Genomic DNA, 16,978 nt, shown 5'->3' with positions numbered 1-16,978 from the left:
CCATTGGTCCCCTTCTTTGGGATAACATCTGGCAAAGTACAGGGGAAAGATCTGGGGAAGGGATGAGAATGGATGCAGATCTCAGCCACAGGTTAAAGAACATTTCTCTTTGCTCTCTGGCCACCTTGAGTAACAGGAGTGACCCACTGCATGGTAAGGTGAATTGTGCTTTGCAAAGCACCGTCTGCAGCTTTGTTGTCTTCTCCCATGAAAGATGTACCAAAACCTTGCACATAAAAGGCAAAGTCAGCTGAGGTTACTAGAGATCCCCTCACTGTCCTGACTTCATCTTGAATCCTGCAGATGTGCAGCGCAGCCTGTGTGGAGAGCAGACACTAATTGCTTTCTTTCCTTATGTTTGATTTCATGTCTTTGGCTTTAGGGTGAACCAGGCCCACCTGGACAAGTAGGGCCAGAGGGTCCTAGTGGCCAACAAGGCTCTCCAGGTTCCCAAGGAATCACGGTTCAGGGTCCTGTGGTATGTGATCTCTTCCACTGCCTTTTTTTGTCACTTGCTAACTTGCAGTTAGAACGTGTCTCAGAAATGGGTGTCTCAATAAAGCCTCAAAAATGTGATCTATGTATCTACATCATCCTTACTAACAGCTGGACAGCTGTGCAAGAGAGAGATGATGATCAATTTTTCATGCTGATGAGGCCCTGCACTTAGTTATTCTGGCAAAAGACTGCTTTTGTCCAGACTCTCCCTAATGTGCCTTTAATGAAAACATCCCAGTGGAGTATTCAAGCATTTTTCTTTGCAATGATCATTATTGTTTGGCAAGGAGTAGAGGTGGAAGCTGCTGCGTGTATGCCCGGGGTGGCAGAACCCCCATGCACATGCTGCAGCTGAAGAGTACCCTGTAGCACTGCAGAGAGCAGGAGCCACCCGGGACATGGATGTGGAGCAGGAGGATGCTCTTTGCCTTCAAGGAGGCTGCAGAATGTCTAACTATGTGCCTATGTTTTAATCCAAGGGACCACCAGGAATTAAAGGAGAGAAAGGAGACACTGGAAGTCCTGGCGTGCAGGTAATGGTAGACACCATTCTTTTTAATTGTATCAAATATTTCCCATTTTTCCCAGTAACTAGGCAAGATTGAAAAGCCATAGAGTTGTTACTGTTGTCTGCTTGGAAGCTGTCTTTCATTTTGGAGTGTCATCACTTTCCCAAGGGAAACTGAGTCAGTTGGTGCAAGAAAGATAGACCTATCTTGAAGTTAGAGATAATGGAATTAAAGGTGGGCTAACAGTGATTGCTCTGTTCAATGAATGACTGTTTCTTCTTCCATCTATTTCTTATGTGACCTATTACAAGATGAATTAGGGCAATGATAATCAGATGCCAACTTTACCCAGCAATTCTGATTTACAGGGCATTCCCGGTGTGCAGGGAGCTCCAGGCAGAGATGGTCTTCAAGGTGCAAAGGTAAATAGCTCACCTTTACCTCAGTATTCATGCCTAAAATTCTGCTGTGAGCATACCATCAGAGACCAAAACCATCCAGCTCTCCTAATGCACTCAGTGCATATGTGAACGGTCTTTTCACAAAGCTGGACGGATTGGGGGTTTAAAAAAAAAAAAAAAAGGTCATCTCAGATTTGGCCAAATTTGACCAGGTGCCACCCTTCTTGCCTCCTTGGCAGATGTTTTTTTTTACCCATTCCTAGCAAACCCCTAAAAGAAGCACGTGGAAAAAATACCTCACTGCTTACTAGGTCTCTTTGAATCTTCTCGTTAATAAATGACTGGATTTGGCTTTGCAGGGGGTGAGGGGGCTAGAAGGCACAGCTGGGCCTCCGGGACCTCCTGGACCAAGGGTGAGTACTCACTATGAGAGACGCGTATTGAAATCTCTTCCTCAGCAGGGGTTTGTGGTTTCTGCTGACCAGCTGTCACCCAGAGGTGTCACGGCAGAACGCCTTCTCGGGGTATCACGGGCAATACCTGGCACATTGTGCAGATGTCCACTTTCCCTGCCACTCAGTGTAAGAAGTAAAAACTTGGCTTCTTCTGGCACGTTCTGGGGAAGCAGAGAGATTCTTGTTTTGCTATTTTTGCTTCCCCGTTGCTACTATTTTTCAACTGTTGGTTGAGTTTGAGGTATATGGGCTTGTTAGACTGAAATCAGCAGGGGCTGGAGGATGCAGACAGGTGTGAAAGGTTTCCCCCCACACCATTTCCAATATCTGCTGCCATAGCTGCTGTATGTAGATAGGTGCATTTGCACTCTGTTGTGTCCAGGATAACAGAACCTTAAGATCTGTTGATCTACATCCATCTGCTAATTGGAAGGCACCACAGCCCTTCCAAGTTCTGTGAAACAGGTACACATCACTTTACGTGGGAAACTGAACCAAATTTGATTTTAGATGATGAGTGGTGGACCTGATAGTTACTGATTCTCACTCCTGAAGTATAAGGACTTTGGCAGTCCTGAATCATGTAAGACGGAAATTGCTCACTGCTGGTTTTGCACTAGACCCTACAGTAGTAGTGCTGAAGTTCGGTATTTATGGGAGCTAAGGTTGAATTCAGCTCATAACTTTGACTTGCTCATCTTGGGAAGATGTGGAGCTGGCAGGGTTGAACCTCAGCTTTCTAAATGCAAAGAAAGAATTGTAGCCTTCAGAACAGGCTCTGAAAGCTGTTCTGGTGCTGCCTTGAAGACTTCTTTCATTTCCACTGATCAGAAGAGCTGCTAACCTCTATTGAGTTTAAGCGTAATAGCTGGAAAATTATAAAAGAAAGTATTTCTACTGGTTGTTTTTCGCCTATTTTTTTCTTCCCTTTATGGCTCCAAAGGGCACAGAAACTTCAGAAAGAGATGACCAAAGGCGGCACTTCACACTCTCTAAGCTTCTGTTACTCTTTTAAAGTATTAGAGGCAAACACAGGTCTTCTTAAAGGAAAAAGAAAAGAACAGCATGGTATTAGGAGGCTGAAGAAAAGGGTTATGCTCTAGGCTATGTCTAAATCTGAATATATAATGAAGGATCTAAAGCCTGTAGGGTAAATACACACTGCAGTTTGTTGGCAAAACTCAGCTTTGCTGGCTTGACCATAATTGAGACAGTAATAGGAAGTGATGCGAACATGACTCACACACGATATACTCTTAACATTGGACTCGTGGCTGGACGAGGTACTGACATAAACCTTAAGGCTACAATGCCCTTGCTAGTCCTCTAAACTCAAACTGCTGGTGCCCCTGGAGCTGCAGGGAGATGTCAGCTTTGAACAGAAAAAGAAGAAAGTTAGGAAGTAACTGGAATTTTATCTGTGTCTTGTAATTAACGTCTGCAGGGTTTCCAAGGAGTGACAGGCTCCCGAGGCAGCAGTGGAGAGAAGGGACCCCCGGGTGATGTTGGGCCAACAGTAAGTTTCTGCTTTTAGGTCTCAAAGAAGGCCAAGACATGAAATAATTGAGTGGAAACAGGCTCTTCCCGCAGCAGCTCTTCCTCAGAGTCTAAAGGACAGTTTTAATTCATACTCATCCTTCTTAAGGAAATGCCTGGATATGCAAAGCTCAGGCTCAGGCTACTTAACTGTTTATAAAGCATGTAACAAATCCCACCTCCCTTTGCTCTCTGTAGATTCACAAACCACACAAAGCCCAACATCCAAACAAATTTTTTTAAAAAAAGTGTAAGATTCTAGAATAAAGCAAGAGAGTCAGTCCTGAGCTGGAGTAGCCAGTGTTGGTCTACGTGTTGCAGTTCTTTCTTCTTCTCAGATGTTAAAAACCACCTGATATGTTGGGAAATCTGTTTGAAGATTATATCTGAGGAATTTCTGCTTCCCAGTTGATGGTGATTTATGGCACCGCTCCAGCTGCTGCTTTGTTATTTTTTTTCTTAAAAAAGTAACCAGAATATTCCTATGAGCTTGAAGCTCTTCTAGTCATTGTCATGAGGTCAAGGAAATGACAAGAGTGTGGGAAGCAAACTTTGTGCTCCATGTGCCACTAATGTAACCCACATCCCTATTGAATTTTTGTTTTCTTCTGCTCTTCCTTTCCCTAGATTTTTTTTTTTCTTTTCTTTCTTCATAGGGGCTGCCGGGTCCAAAAGGAGAAAGAGGAGAGAAAGTGAGTTTTTCTGGTGCTAGGCAACACTGTCACTGTATCCTACACTCAAAAGAGAGGATGTGGTAACTTGCTTTGCAAGCTGTGCTTACAAATAGAAACCAAACCTTTCTAGTGTTGAGTAACTTCATGTACCTATAGTTTGTTGCCTTTCTGTTCACCTGCGCTGGCTGTGCTGGTGGGATATAAATAATCCTGCAGCAGTCAGGAGCTCCTTGGTATCAACTGTAATAATGAAGACGAAATGCCAACTGAAAAAACATTCTTTGCTGAGAAGGAAAAACCAAAACTGCTTGTCTTCACTGAGTTGGTCTTTTTTAATGAATTGCATAAGAGGGGACTCATTTGTCATAATCCTCTGGCGTGCCCTGGCACAGAGCCTCTGAGGTCAGGAGATCCACACTGCCTTTGAAGGTTATTTTATTGTGAGAAGAAGTTTTTCTCATCCTGACTTTTGGTTAGAAAGAAACCCTGTGTCTTTCTAGGAGTCTGAGTCTCATTGCCAAGATTGGCTTATGTGAATTAGATTTGAGACAGGGATGAGGTGCTTTTGTCTCAAGTTAATACCTCAGTATTATAATTTTAAACAATATTCTCCTTCCTTTCCCACCAGCTTTTCCTTTTCTATACACTTTTTCAGTGGAGCTTTCCTTTTTCCCCTCCCTTAGGTGTTGTGGTAAGCTTTTTTTTAAGTCTGGGTAATCTACACAGTGATCCAGGCAGAGATGTACATTTTATAAATGTTTTTGGAAGTATGCAGTGTGTTAGTTATGAATTTTCACAGAGAGAGACAGTGTTTATTTTTAAGCAGCTTTTTGCATTTTCATCACTTTTCCCTACTTTACTAAAATTTTCTAAAAGACCCCTCATATATGATTTATTCAGAATACAGTAACAGTAAGAATCAATATTCATAAAAGATTTAGACAAAGATATGATGTTGTAATATCTGATCATATTAAATATTTTACATATCACAGAACATTGAGTTATAGACTTAGCATCTTTTGTGATAAAATTTGAGAGTGAAATTTAGTCTCCCTTTTTTGGTAGCTTTGGTAATTATTGAGATTCTGTCTGGGCTTTGTGATATGCAGGAGAAAAGCAATTATCGATGTTTCCCTATTTCAATCTTATGGCTTCAGAGCTTTGTGATAAATAAATAAAGCTGCATGTCACAATAATTAATATCTCTGAAACACAAGCTGACAAAAAGAATAGACAGAAAGCAGTATGATATCGATCCTTTTTAAAAGATATTGATACTTCTTTTTTTTTTAATTTTAAAAAATGTTTCGCTTCAGGGGGAACCACAGTCCTTGGCCACAATTTACCAGCTCGTTAGCCAGGCTTGCGAACGGATGATTCAAAGTGAGTATAACCAGCTCATCTTCTGAGTGTGTTCATGCCTCTCCAGCAGTGGTGAACAAAACCTGAGGGAAGACGGCATGAAGCTGTAATGATCCAGGGAGCTCCTCCATCCTGTGCCGTGCTGAGCACCTCGCACAGCAAATGTCCCATCACAGGCTCTCACTGCTACATTGGTTTTATTGGGTGGCATTAGCACAGAAAACTGTGAAATATTTCTTTTGAAATCCCTTTGGCACGCTGAAAAAGCTCCTTTATTTCTTAAATGGAAAAGCTTGAAACTAATTTGAAAGAAATTATTATTTCGGTGGTTTGTGCTGATTCCTCTTGAGGCGAGGCGTTTTTGGTAAAGGTCCTGTGCGGTGATGCACGAAGAGAAGCAGTGGTTTGCCCAAGGTCAGGCGGCAAAGTCATGCTTCAGCTGCCAATCTTCCTCTTCAGCTTCTGGCTCTCTCAGTTTGGACTGACAGCTTTTAGCACTAGCTGATCATTTAAAGTACCTTTTTAGACAACATCCTTTAATTTTTGCCTCTTTTCTGAATCTCCCAGCCAAGGAAACGTTAATTTTCTGTCTTGTCTTCTCAGCTCATGTGTTGAAATTTGACTCATTCATTCATCAACATGCAAGGAAGCCAGTTCCTGTTTGGGAAGAAAAGTTAAAACCAGGAGAACCAGGACCACCAGGGCCTCCAGGTCCCCCTGGAAGCAATGGAGAAAGAGGAGAAAATGGCATCCCTGGCCAGCCAGGCAAAGATGGGTATCCTGGAGAAAGAGGTATGGACAAAAGCATTCATAAGCATATTTTACTATATAGTTGATACTTTAACTAAACATTTTAGTGCCTCAAGCAGTACTATAAAGGTAATCCATGATATTATCTCATCTCATTGGTATTTTCCTTTTGGACTTCTCTCTTCTAGGAAGAGTCATCCAAGTTAGACAGCTCAAAGAGTAGGGAGAAGACAGATGCAGCCCATTATTTTTGCAAGCCCTGCTTTGAGAGGAAGGCCAGTTTGTTACCACGTGTACGTTTTGGGGGATGGAGAGTTTAATTTTAGAGGGCAGGAGGCTTTCCTTACAGAAAGGCAACAGAAACAGCCATTAGGATGAACACGTGGTGGTGGAACAGATCACCTCTGGGCAGAAATGACGAGTCTTGGGAAACACTGAAGGAAGGCATGAGGCAGCTGAAGTAATATTGAAAGTGGAAGTAGGTTTCTGGAGCAGTAGTTCCAACAACAAAAGCATCACACATGACTAAAGAAATAGATTAATGTAATCTCAGAAAGTGGCATCAGTTATTGCACATAAATGAGTGAATGCTGGGAATATGTTTTGCTTGGATTTGCAGACAATGTTTGTCAGTGGCTCACGTAATTTTCTGTCAAAATAAAATGAAAAACATTGGTTTCGGTAGTGTCTTAACACCTCTAAATAACTAGAGACCTTCTGTTTAACTCCTTACTCTGGCACTATTCAGTCTTAGCTGGTGTCTACAGAGCTTATCAAAATGTCACTTAAGAGAAAAGGGAAGTAACAACCTGCAGATGTTTCCAGCCTGTCGAGCGAGGAGATGGGATAAGACAGTTCTTACTGAAAAACAATCTTAAGGACATGACTGATCAAAATATTTTCATCTTAAAAATATGAAAAAAGGTATTTTGTCAAAATGCATCTGTTTCTCTGAGATGTACTGGTTTTGTGAGCAATTTGGATGCAAAAACAGCAATACTGGCTTACCACCACCTGGTCGAAGAGGCAGTTCAGCTTTGTGATTTGTCTGATCCATGTGAAGAGCATGAGAGTGGACCTCACACTCAGGCCAGTGCACTAACACCAGCACTATAAATTTCTCTGTGAGAGATCTCCATTTTCACCCATATCGGGCTGCAAATCGATGCTAGTTGGAGCCCTGTTGGTCATGGGCAAATGGCTACTCTGGAAAAGAAAGTAGGTGCCCAGACAGAAGTAAAGGAAAAGAATATTTCTCTGTGTTGCCAAGGGCTGTGGCTCCACTTCAACATCTGAGAGCCTGGTGGGGAGCCTGTAGGAGCATTAATTCAGGGTAAAATGTGAAATGCAGTGACGTGACCCTTATCTTTTATCTGTGATTAGGTGCCCCAGGGCCCAAAGGAGAAAAAGGGATGTCTGGAGCCAGTGAGGAAGGGATCCAAGGACCCAGAGGCAGAACAGGTAGAGTGAATACAATCTCTTTGTACTGACCCAGTGGGGCCATCCAGAGCTCACCAGTGCCAGATTGAAAGCGTCATTCAGCCTTAGGACCACTGCGGTGGTGCAGACTGACCTTCCCACAGCAGCACTGTTGGCAACATCTTGGACGGTTCCTCTCTGCTAAGATGTAAGAGACTTCTCCAGGCAGCTTCTTCCCTCTGGTACCCATTCCCAGGTAATGATGTATTTTAAGGACCTGAGACACATCCAGGGAGTTTAATTTTGCTGCCTTCTTGCCTGCAAGACCAGACGCTCAGAGGATAGAAACTCTGAAAATTCAGTCCATGAAACACAAGGGGTTTTGAGTAATCTGTTAGGATTTGGTGTACTCCTTCATCCTGATCCCTGTTACTTGGAATCTGTGGGAGGTTTGCCACTGACATAACAAAACAGGCACCATCAAGAGAGTGTGGTCAAACATATTCTTCTCTATTTAAATTTTTATAGTTGAGATGTAAAGACACAGAAAACAATGACTCTGGGATGGATCCTGGGGTTAAGGTGATTTTCTGCATTGACACATAGGTGGACTTTGTATTCTCATAACCAGGCTCCATTTTTAGCCAAGCTGGGCACCTTTAAGGTCAAGAATAAGCCCTCTGGTTAGTGGGATTCAGAAGAGGTTTTCCAACTGTCACGTTCTATTTTTCCACCAAATTGAGGAAACAGTACTCAGAAAATTAACCACCATGTAGGATGGGGAAAACATAGAGGAGGTATTACAGCGAAGCAGCTAAAGTAGATGTGCTACAGCTTATAGTGCTTCTTCTTCTTCAGGTCCACCAGGAGAAGTTGTGCTGGGGAAACCAGGTCCGAAGGGCTACCCTGGGAATGCTGGTCCTCAAGGTTTTCCCGGTGTCAGAGGGCAGCCTGGACAGTCTGGATATCCAGGGGGTTGTGATATCTCTGGATGTTATGGAGCAGGTAGAAGAGGTAAGTCCTGACTATCTCAGAGCAAAAGTTAGGGGTTTATAGCTGGTTACTTCTCTTAAACTAGGCAGAGACTTTTGTTCATCCTTGAGGCACTGTCAGTCCTGCAAGAGCCTCCTTTGCAAAGCAATCAGGATGATTCACGTGCTATTCATATGGATAAAAGCCAGTTCAACTGACTGCTCCTCAGCCATTCTTCATAGATTAACACATAACTGCAGCAGTAGTCGAGCAGGTGGAGTGACCGTGGGGGTATCTTCAGTTCTTAACGTCCCCAGCAATGTGGATAGAGAGAAGCAATATCTCAGTTCCTACACGTACATTTCATGCAGGCTCAATTGTACAAAGTCCTGGGCAGTGAAGAAAATTACTGGGACCAAGCAAAAGATTTACAAGGGAAAAGAATTAATACTATGTCATTCCTTCTCAGTGCTTGACACTGATTTATTCGTTTGCTCAGTGGCCTCATCTCCTTTCCACACACAGATTTCATCCCCTGACGGCTGGTGCGGAGGCAGCTGAAGACGTTCCCCTTGCCCTGGAAATCTCTGGGTAAAAGCTCCACGCGCTCCAAGAGAAGCAGCAACCTGAACGCCAAATGTGGTGTTTGTGTTTTTTTAATGTCCCATCATTCCTATACGGGCAAGTCAATCAAACACTAAAGCCACCAAGCCAGCCTGAGTTCAGATGAGTCATCTGTCTGTTTTCCAGCACTGGACAACTGCAGTGTCCAAACTCACATTGCACGTCCCACAGCAAGACAAAGACACAGTCAGAAGTGCAGGCTGACAGACTTGTGAAAAAAGAAATAATGTATTGAAATGCTCAGAAATAACAGATAATTTTTGCCCATTTGTCTGCTTGTGGTTTATTTTTGTCACTTGTTATTCTGGGTCCCCAGCACAGAGAAAAACAGCACCTCATGCCCAAAGATGCAAATCCACTGGAGCAAAACTGTGTTTTCTGTTGGTTGACAAGGTAACAAAGTCTAGCACCATTTTGACTGTTTCTGCTTTTGGCAAAACGCTGATGGCTTCCTTGCAGGGATGTTATGTTCACAAGCACCGCAGACAGCGTGACAACCTTCCCGTGATGTGACAAACCCCACCGCTTAGCCTTGTTCTCCAGGGCTTGGTAACTGTCAAGCAAAGCCTTAGATCAGACAGAGCATAGTCGTGTACTGAGAGGAGCTGGGGATTAACCTACTGGCCTTTTCCATCTCTCCCTCCTGCAGTCTGAGTAGCTTCTTTACATTTTACCAGGTAGAATATTGAATAGCTCTGAGTCTGACTTTAATCTATATGACATGAAGGTAATTGTCATGTTACACCCCTTTCCTTGCGTGAGCCATAGTCCAATATGTATCCACAACAAACCATACAGGTACTGATAAAAATGTACCTCCTCCTTTGCAATTGCTACTTTAGGCTGAGCTTGGTTACACTGCTTGGAAACTGCCCTGACTTAAACCTGGAGCAACAAAATCTTTCATTTTTTGCAAAAGCAGAATGAAGCAAAAAGAAGCAGTACAGATTTTTCAAAGATGTTAAGAGGCAAAAAATGGAGCATCATGATTATTCCTGTGCACTTAGTTTGGATGTGCAATTTCTGCAGCTACATGCAGGCTGGTAGCTGGGTATTCACAGAATCACAGAATTGTCTAGGTTGGAAAAGATCTTGAAGATCATCCAGTCCAACCATCAACCCAACATTAACAGTTCCCAACTACACCAGATCCCTCAGCCCTAAGTCGATGCTGCTCTTCAACCCCTCCAGGGATGGGGACTCCACCACCTCCCTGGGCAGCCCATTCCAACGCCCAACAACCCCTTCTGTAAAGAAATGCTTCCTAATATCTAGTCTAAACCTTCCCTGGTGCAACTTGAGGCCATTCCCTCTTGTCCTATCGCTTATTACTTAGTTAAAGAGACTCATCCCCAGTTCTCTGCAACCTCCTTTCAGGTAGTTGTAGATACAGCTAAAGCCAACCTTTGAAAGCTTAACAGCAAATACCTCCACATCTAGAAAGTAGATTGTCACATAAATACCAAAGAGGTCTACCTTAAGAAAATTAGGTTGTTTAGACAAGGAATCCAAGTATTATTTCTTCTTGTCATTATGGAAAAATCCTATAGAATTAAGAAGTTTTGCTCAAGGAACATCTGAATACATCAGACTTGTATGGGAGCCATCCTACAAAAAGGTCACACAGAAGTATGATTACTGCATCCTGTAAGTATTTAAAATAGTCCTTGGCTTAATGTATGTTCATTCTCTAGAAACTCCCAAGAATTAATGTTTTCAGTATGACATATACTCCCTTTGGAAAATGGAGAAAAATGCATAGAAATTCTGCTCTGACAGAAGTAGCATTTCTGTTCACTTTGGAGCTTTCCAGAGTTGCCCTGACATAGGAAAGAGAAATCCTTCTAGCTTAGATGAAATGTTGCTGCAGACAAAGCTCCAGCCAGGAGAAAAGGGAGAGGTCAGAGGAGCTGAAGTATATAGCACGTTGGGAACATGGTGTTTGGAAGAGATGCATTCATTGAGATAGACACCCTGCGTACGTGTTGTAGATGTTTCCGTTTATACAGGTCAAAGAGCTTTTGATCTGTGTTTTCCCTATTCTCTGAAAAATGAAGACATTCTGAAAATAAATCTACCAAACCTGCATTAAGCTGCATTCGGAATGGTTCTGCATTTAGCACTGGATATGAAACCCAAGAGCTGTGATAACTGGCAGATGTAAAGCAGTGGGCAGGAAGGGCAAGGAGGTAAACGGGGTACCCTGCATGGCAGAGCCGAAAATTGGTCCCACAAAACGCTCACAAACTGGGGAAGGTAAGCAGCTCAATGTGGAACGTCTGCTTTTTGCTTTTCGCAGGTAATTCTCCTTCCTTTCTGATTTAAATCAGCGCAGGCAAATTCCCAGTTCTGAACTTGCTGTTCTGCCTGTTCGAATCTAGTAACTGCAGGTGATTTGAGACAGAGCTCCTTTATTTTTTCTTCAGCACCTGTTTTTGAGAGTTACCAACATCATCTCACTGCCTGCCTTGGGATTTAATCAATTTGGTAGACTTTCAAGTGACATTTGCTTTTGTCTGATTATTTCAGATACAACACAAAGGGTCAGACTGTAACAAAACTGCGTCCCAGAAGGGCTGTTCATTAGGAGACAGACAACCTGCACAAACAACTTGTCTATTTATGTTCCTAAACTTTGTCCCACGAGTGGTTTTATTTACTTGAAATCGTGGGTATTCAGTCCGCCTAGTATCACAGAACGTATGTGCAAGTGTTTTGTAATCCAATTCCTTGAAGCCAAGGAGCTTTTCTCCTGAGAGATTTTAGTATCCTAATAGAGCGATGAACACTTCATGCTATCAAACAGCAAAAAGAAAAGATTTCAGCGGCTGAAGAAACACAGCAGCCCTAACTGTGGAGGTGCAGGGAGGCTCAGGAGACCCTGCCCAGCCCAAATTGCAGTTTCCTCCTCTGCCAGTGAGTACAGAAACCAGCCATTTGAGAATATTAATATCCCACGCTCTTTGCTTAACACAACCTGTTGTTTTCCCTCCTGTGCTGTTCTTCAGCACGCTTTGTACTTTTCTGGCCCAATTTATCACTTTTAATGCAAACTGTAGTTAAGAACAGTGTCATTCATTAGCAATGCGGTTCAAAAAAAATTCTCTTGCAGATCTTTTCTTAGTAGGGACTTTGTTCTCAAAGCTTTAATTGCTACAAATAAAAGTTTGAATATTAGTTTTTCGGGATCTAAACCTGTTTTCTGAATAAATCTGAATTAACCTCAGTGCATAAATTTAACATGTCCTTGTAAAATCCCACATGTTCCTACCATTTCTTCACCTTTGCAGACTAATGCCTGTTTACCTCCCCTTCTGTTCAGTCCTCACCGAAATCCTTTGTCCTGATTTGCTCATTTTTATTACTGCCCTTAAGTAATCTGTGTCACAGAGACTTTCTTTTCCACACAGCATGTAGTGTGACATCATATCTTCAGTTTCTTTAAAACTTCTATCCTCCAGTCCTTAAATCATGATAAAATTGGATTTTTACCTCTGCTGCAGAGTTTGGCCCACCTGATGCAGCTGGATTCTGGCAGAGACTGAGGACCTTTCAGAGACAGATTTTTTTTTTTTTTGCCCCAACTATCATTTTAAGGTATTAAATTGGTCTTAGGAGTAAGACATAATAAGCACAGAAGACTAACCAGCAACACTGCTAACAAGGAGCTCTGAAAAGGCTTTCTCCAGGGCTCAACAGCTTGGCTTGACCAGATTTAAAGGGCTAGAAACAAAGAAGACATCCTGGGTGGGGATGGAAAGTCTCTTAAATAGACATCACTGCAGTGGGGGAGAGCCCACTGGGGCTATCAAGGCAGGCGGAGCTGTTTTGGGGGGGATTTTCCTTAATACTGCATGTGAACCTTCCATCTCACACATGCATCTTTCTGTCTGTCTGTCTCTACACAGGTGGAGTTCCTCGAGACACTGATAAATGTCTAGAGCGAAACTTAGCCAGAAGGGAGGTGATATGAGGATTAGCTCGCTGGACAATGAGATGTTATGGTGGAAAACAGTCCTGAAAAAGCTGGGGAAATAGGGAACACATAGATCATCCTACCAGCCAGCTCCAGATAAAATACTGTGTGTGCCCTATGGCTGGGAAGAGGACCCAGACAAAGTGAGCATTAGGAAACCAGAAGAGAGGATGTACAGAAAAGCAGAAAAATGGTGGTAACTGAAGTTATTCCAGTCAGGTTTCTATGCCTTTGGTCTTCTTCCATTCATGGCCAATGGAGCTATTCCAGTGGGAAAGCATGAAACACCATGGTGAGGATATGATCTCTCCTCCACAGGTAAAACAAAAGATCAGCATCTATGTCTGCTTTCTGTGATGCCTTTGGGGTCTTTGAGCTTAGTTTTGCACTCCTAGATCCTGAAAACCAGCTACTTTGCTCTGAGACTCTTCCAAGGCAGTTTTAGAGCTCCTGCTGTATCCTAGTCTTGCTTCCTCACTCTTCTGATGTCAGCTTGTTCAGTCAAGTTCTGGGAATCAGTTCTGAGCTGGGAACACTGCAAATGTTAACAGCCTGGCTGCATACATTTTCCTGGAATCTTTCATATGCTAAAAAGCTCTTTCTTTGTGTTTCATGGGTTTGGAATAGCAGAATTATTCATTGTTCTACATGTTCTTATAGTCTGGTTCATGTCCTAGTTTTATTCCAGTTTCTGATCACTGAGTCCTGTGGAGGATTCCATAGGTCGAGGGAGGGGATTCTCCCCCTCTACTTTGCTCTTGTGAGACCCCCCCCTTGCAGTGCTGTGTCCAGCTCTGGGGCCCCCAACATCAGAAGGACACGGACCTGCTCGAGCGGGGCCAGAGGAGGCCACGAGAATGATCGAGGGCCTGAAGGACAGGCTGAGAGAGCTGGGGGTGTTCAGCTGGAGAAGGCTCTGGGGAGACCTTAGAGTGGCCTCCCAGGACTTAAAGGGGCTACAGGAAAGATGGGGAAGGACTTTTTATCAGGGGGTGTAGGGCTAGGATGAGGGGTAATGGTTTTAACTGACAGAAGGCAGATTTAGATCATATATAAGGAAGAAATTCTTTAACATGGGGGTGGTGATGCACTGACAGAGAAGCTGTGGCTGCCCCCTCCCTGGAAGGGTTCAAGGCCAGGTTGGACGGGGCTTTGGGCAACCTGGAAGGTCTCCCTGCCTGTGGCAGGAGGGTTGGAACTAGATGCTCTTTAAGGTCCCTTCCAACCAATTCTGTGATTCTGTGATGGTCCTCAAATGTCAGCAACATCTTTGTAACCGATTCCAGCTGTCACTTCTCAATTTGTCCGGCCAGACCCTGTGATCTGCAGTGGTACGGACTCTTCAGGGACATGACCACATCCTTAGCTCTCCTAAACCACACTGGATATTTGTGATGTGCTAATGGGGCAGATGCATGTGGCTCTTTCCTCCTCCTGCATGGCAGGGCCGTTCTGCCAGGGACTGCACTGCAGTTTCATGTCCTTGCCTGTTCGGTTGCTGTCACAGTGCCACGCTCCCCTTGAGACTCTGCAGTTCACACTGCATGCACTGGCGATAACTTTTTGCAGAAAAGGTGAAGATTTGAGATAGGTCCTTTGCTGTGAACAAAGCACAGCCTATGCCTGCCCCTACTGAATTTCCCAATACACCACTTTAAGCATTTGGCTTTTAAATCTGTCCTTAAACCTTTATCAATTCTGTTACCCCCAAATCATTCCCTTCTGCTAGGCAGGGGCCCAGCCACAGCTCTTGCTGTACAGACACCCTCACCTCTGTGGGTGTCCACCCCTGGCTGCTTTGGCCATCGCTCCGCTGCTGCTCAAGCCCATGTTCGCCGGGGGATGTGAGCAGAGACCCAAGCTGCTGCTGACTCTCCAGCCTAGCTTGAAAAGTGCATGTGGTTTTATTGCTAAAAATGTGCATGCACAGCCAAGCCTCCCATCTGCTCCATCGCTGCCAGTGCTCATGGGCTCGGGAGAAGGAGGAGGTTGCAGTGGGAGCTCTGAACAGCCACCGTGGGCATTGCTGCGATTCTGACCCAGCAATGCCCAGGGTCAGAAGTCTTCCCACCTTCATGATTATTTTATTGGTGCACTCAAAATCCAGAAAGGCACTGGAGGGGGTTCGGGCTGTCTCTGTGAGTGCAGCCTGCCTGCAGCACAGACCGTAACCCAGCTCCGCTGCCGTCCCCCTCTGTGGCACGCAGCCCTGTCACGCGGAGTGCAGCTGCGGTGGTACGTTTACGCACCAGACCTTGAAGATGTTTGACTGTTTGTTTTCCTTTCATTGCCATAAGCAAACTCACTGACTGTGAAAAGGGATAAAATAGCATCTCCGAAGACTGAGTCTCTCTTTATTCTGAAAGCAAGCAAAGGGGAGCAGCAGCTCAGGATCCCTCATCCTCCCTCGCCCCGCACCGTGCCAGCACAGCTCTTTGTGGAACTGGCCCAAACCACAGCTACTCTACATTTTTGTGAGTCATACAGATTTTAAACATCTGGCTGAGTCTGTGAACACAGAGATCAGTGGTAACTTCTTAGATGAGGCTAAATGGGCTGATCACTGCATTGATTTTTAGCCTGTACTCTTCAGACTGAGTGCAGTAACTTGTATTTCAAAGGAATCTCTTTAAACCATATTGTTTCAGTTCCAGCACTACTATCACAAGCCTACGCAGCTCTCTGCTGCTCCCTGAGCTATGTGGCATGAGCAAGCCTCATGTGTCAGGCTACTATGTAGGGGTGCCACACGTCTCACCTGGGGTCTCACTTACCCCAGGCTCTGTCTTCTACCAGGACCTTCTGTGCTGGCCTCCAGGCAGCTGCCTGCCTCTCCTGGTGTGTGTTCCTCAAAGTGCTGGGCTAGTCAGACCTGCCTAGGAGTAAAATTCACAGTGGCCAGTCTAGTGCGTGTTGATCCAGCTGTGGGGTGCGGAGGAGATGCTGGATGAAGCTTAGAGCCCCTCAGCTGCCAGCCTGGGCTTTGAGTCGTGCAATCACGGCAGATCCCGGGGGAAGGCTGTATTTTTAGACTATGTCTGCCTTTCCTTGCACGCTGTGGTAAAATGTTTATCAGCCCTTCTGCCTATGAGACCTCTGAAGTAAGCAGGGAGGCACTGGGCTGGGCGCTGCTGTGCTGTTCCCAGCAGTCAGCAATGAGGATGGGAATGGCGGGTTTGTAAGCACCGAGCAGAGGGGATGCTGATCTGGACAGACTTACGGTCTGTTCCAGTGTGGCCACTCTCCTGCGGTTGCAAATGCATACAGAGAACAGACCGAGGATAGATGAAGCCCACGCTTGCTCTCTGTCTTCTGCTCTTTCACCCACACATCTGGCCCAGCTGTGCCCTCATGCACCGATGTATCCCTGCAGTAGGACAGGGCTCCAGCATCCCCCCTGCCTCTGGCAGGTGGTATCTGTCCCTGCCTGCTTGCTGCAGGTCCCAAAGCAAGGACAAGATGTGCAAAAAGGTTGGCTTAGCTTGGGTAGAGCTGGGAAGAGCACAGCTGCTGAAACAACTGGCCAAATTTAAGGCAGTTTCTGCAAAGCACCATTCTGAATTCCCGAGTGTGGCTGTGTGTCCTGTTCAGGTGTCCCCAGATAATGGCACATTTCCTTACCATGCTAAAGCCATCCTGGATTTCTGTTGTGGCTTCCCCATGTTTCAGTACCTTCCCCACCTACAGCAAGGGTCTTACAGCTCAGGGTGACCCTCTGCTATTTTACAGGAGCCATAGCTTGGATCCAGGAAGTTTCCTTTGAAAGCATGCTCTGAAACATGGTTTGAATTTTAACCCC

At 44.6% G+C, this 16,978-nt stretch overlaps 1 protein-coding gene across 1 annotated transcript in view; it reads left to right on the top strand.

The window, feature by feature from the left end:
* COL20A1 (collagen type XX alpha 1 chain) overlaps positions 1 to 9,470 on the top strand; it is a 52,776-nt gene extending 43,306 nt beyond the window's left edge. Inside the window, exons 30-40 of the mRNA XM_074888062.1 lie at positions 383 to 478; positions 978 to 1,031; positions 1,376 to 1,429; positions 1,768 to 1,821; positions 3,308 to 3,379; positions 4,056 to 4,091; positions 5,393 to 5,459; positions 6,042 to 6,230; positions 7,572 to 7,649; positions 8,466 to 8,621; positions 9,105 to 9,470. Of these exons, the coding sequence (XP_074744163.1) occupies positions 383 to 478; positions 978 to 1,031; positions 1,376 to 1,429; positions 1,768 to 1,821; positions 3,308 to 3,379; positions 4,056 to 4,091; positions 5,393 to 5,459; positions 6,042 to 6,230; positions 7,572 to 7,649; positions 8,466 to 8,621; positions 9,105 to 9,118 (870 nt within the window). The 3' untranslated portion in view covers positions 9,119 to 9,470. The remainder of the gene's footprint in view (positions 1 to 382; positions 479 to 977; positions 1,032 to 1,375; positions 1,430 to 1,767; positions 1,822 to 3,307; positions 3,380 to 4,055; positions 4,092 to 5,392; positions 5,460 to 6,041; positions 6,231 to 7,571; positions 7,650 to 8,465; positions 8,622 to 9,104) is intronic.
* The last annotated feature ends 7,508 nt before the right edge of the window (positions 9,471 to 16,978 follow it).

The sequence above is a fragment of the Strix uralensis genome, chromosome 18 (genome assembly GCF_047716275.1).
Source record: "Strix uralensis isolate ZFMK-TIS-50842 chromosome 18, bStrUra1, whole genome shotgun sequence".
NCBI classification, from domain to species: Eukaryota; Metazoa; Chordata; class Aves; order Strigiformes; family Strigidae; genus Strix; species Strix uralensis.
The sequence above is the reverse complement of the archived record's forward strand: the minus strand, read 5'-3'. Positions and strand labels throughout refer to the sequence as shown.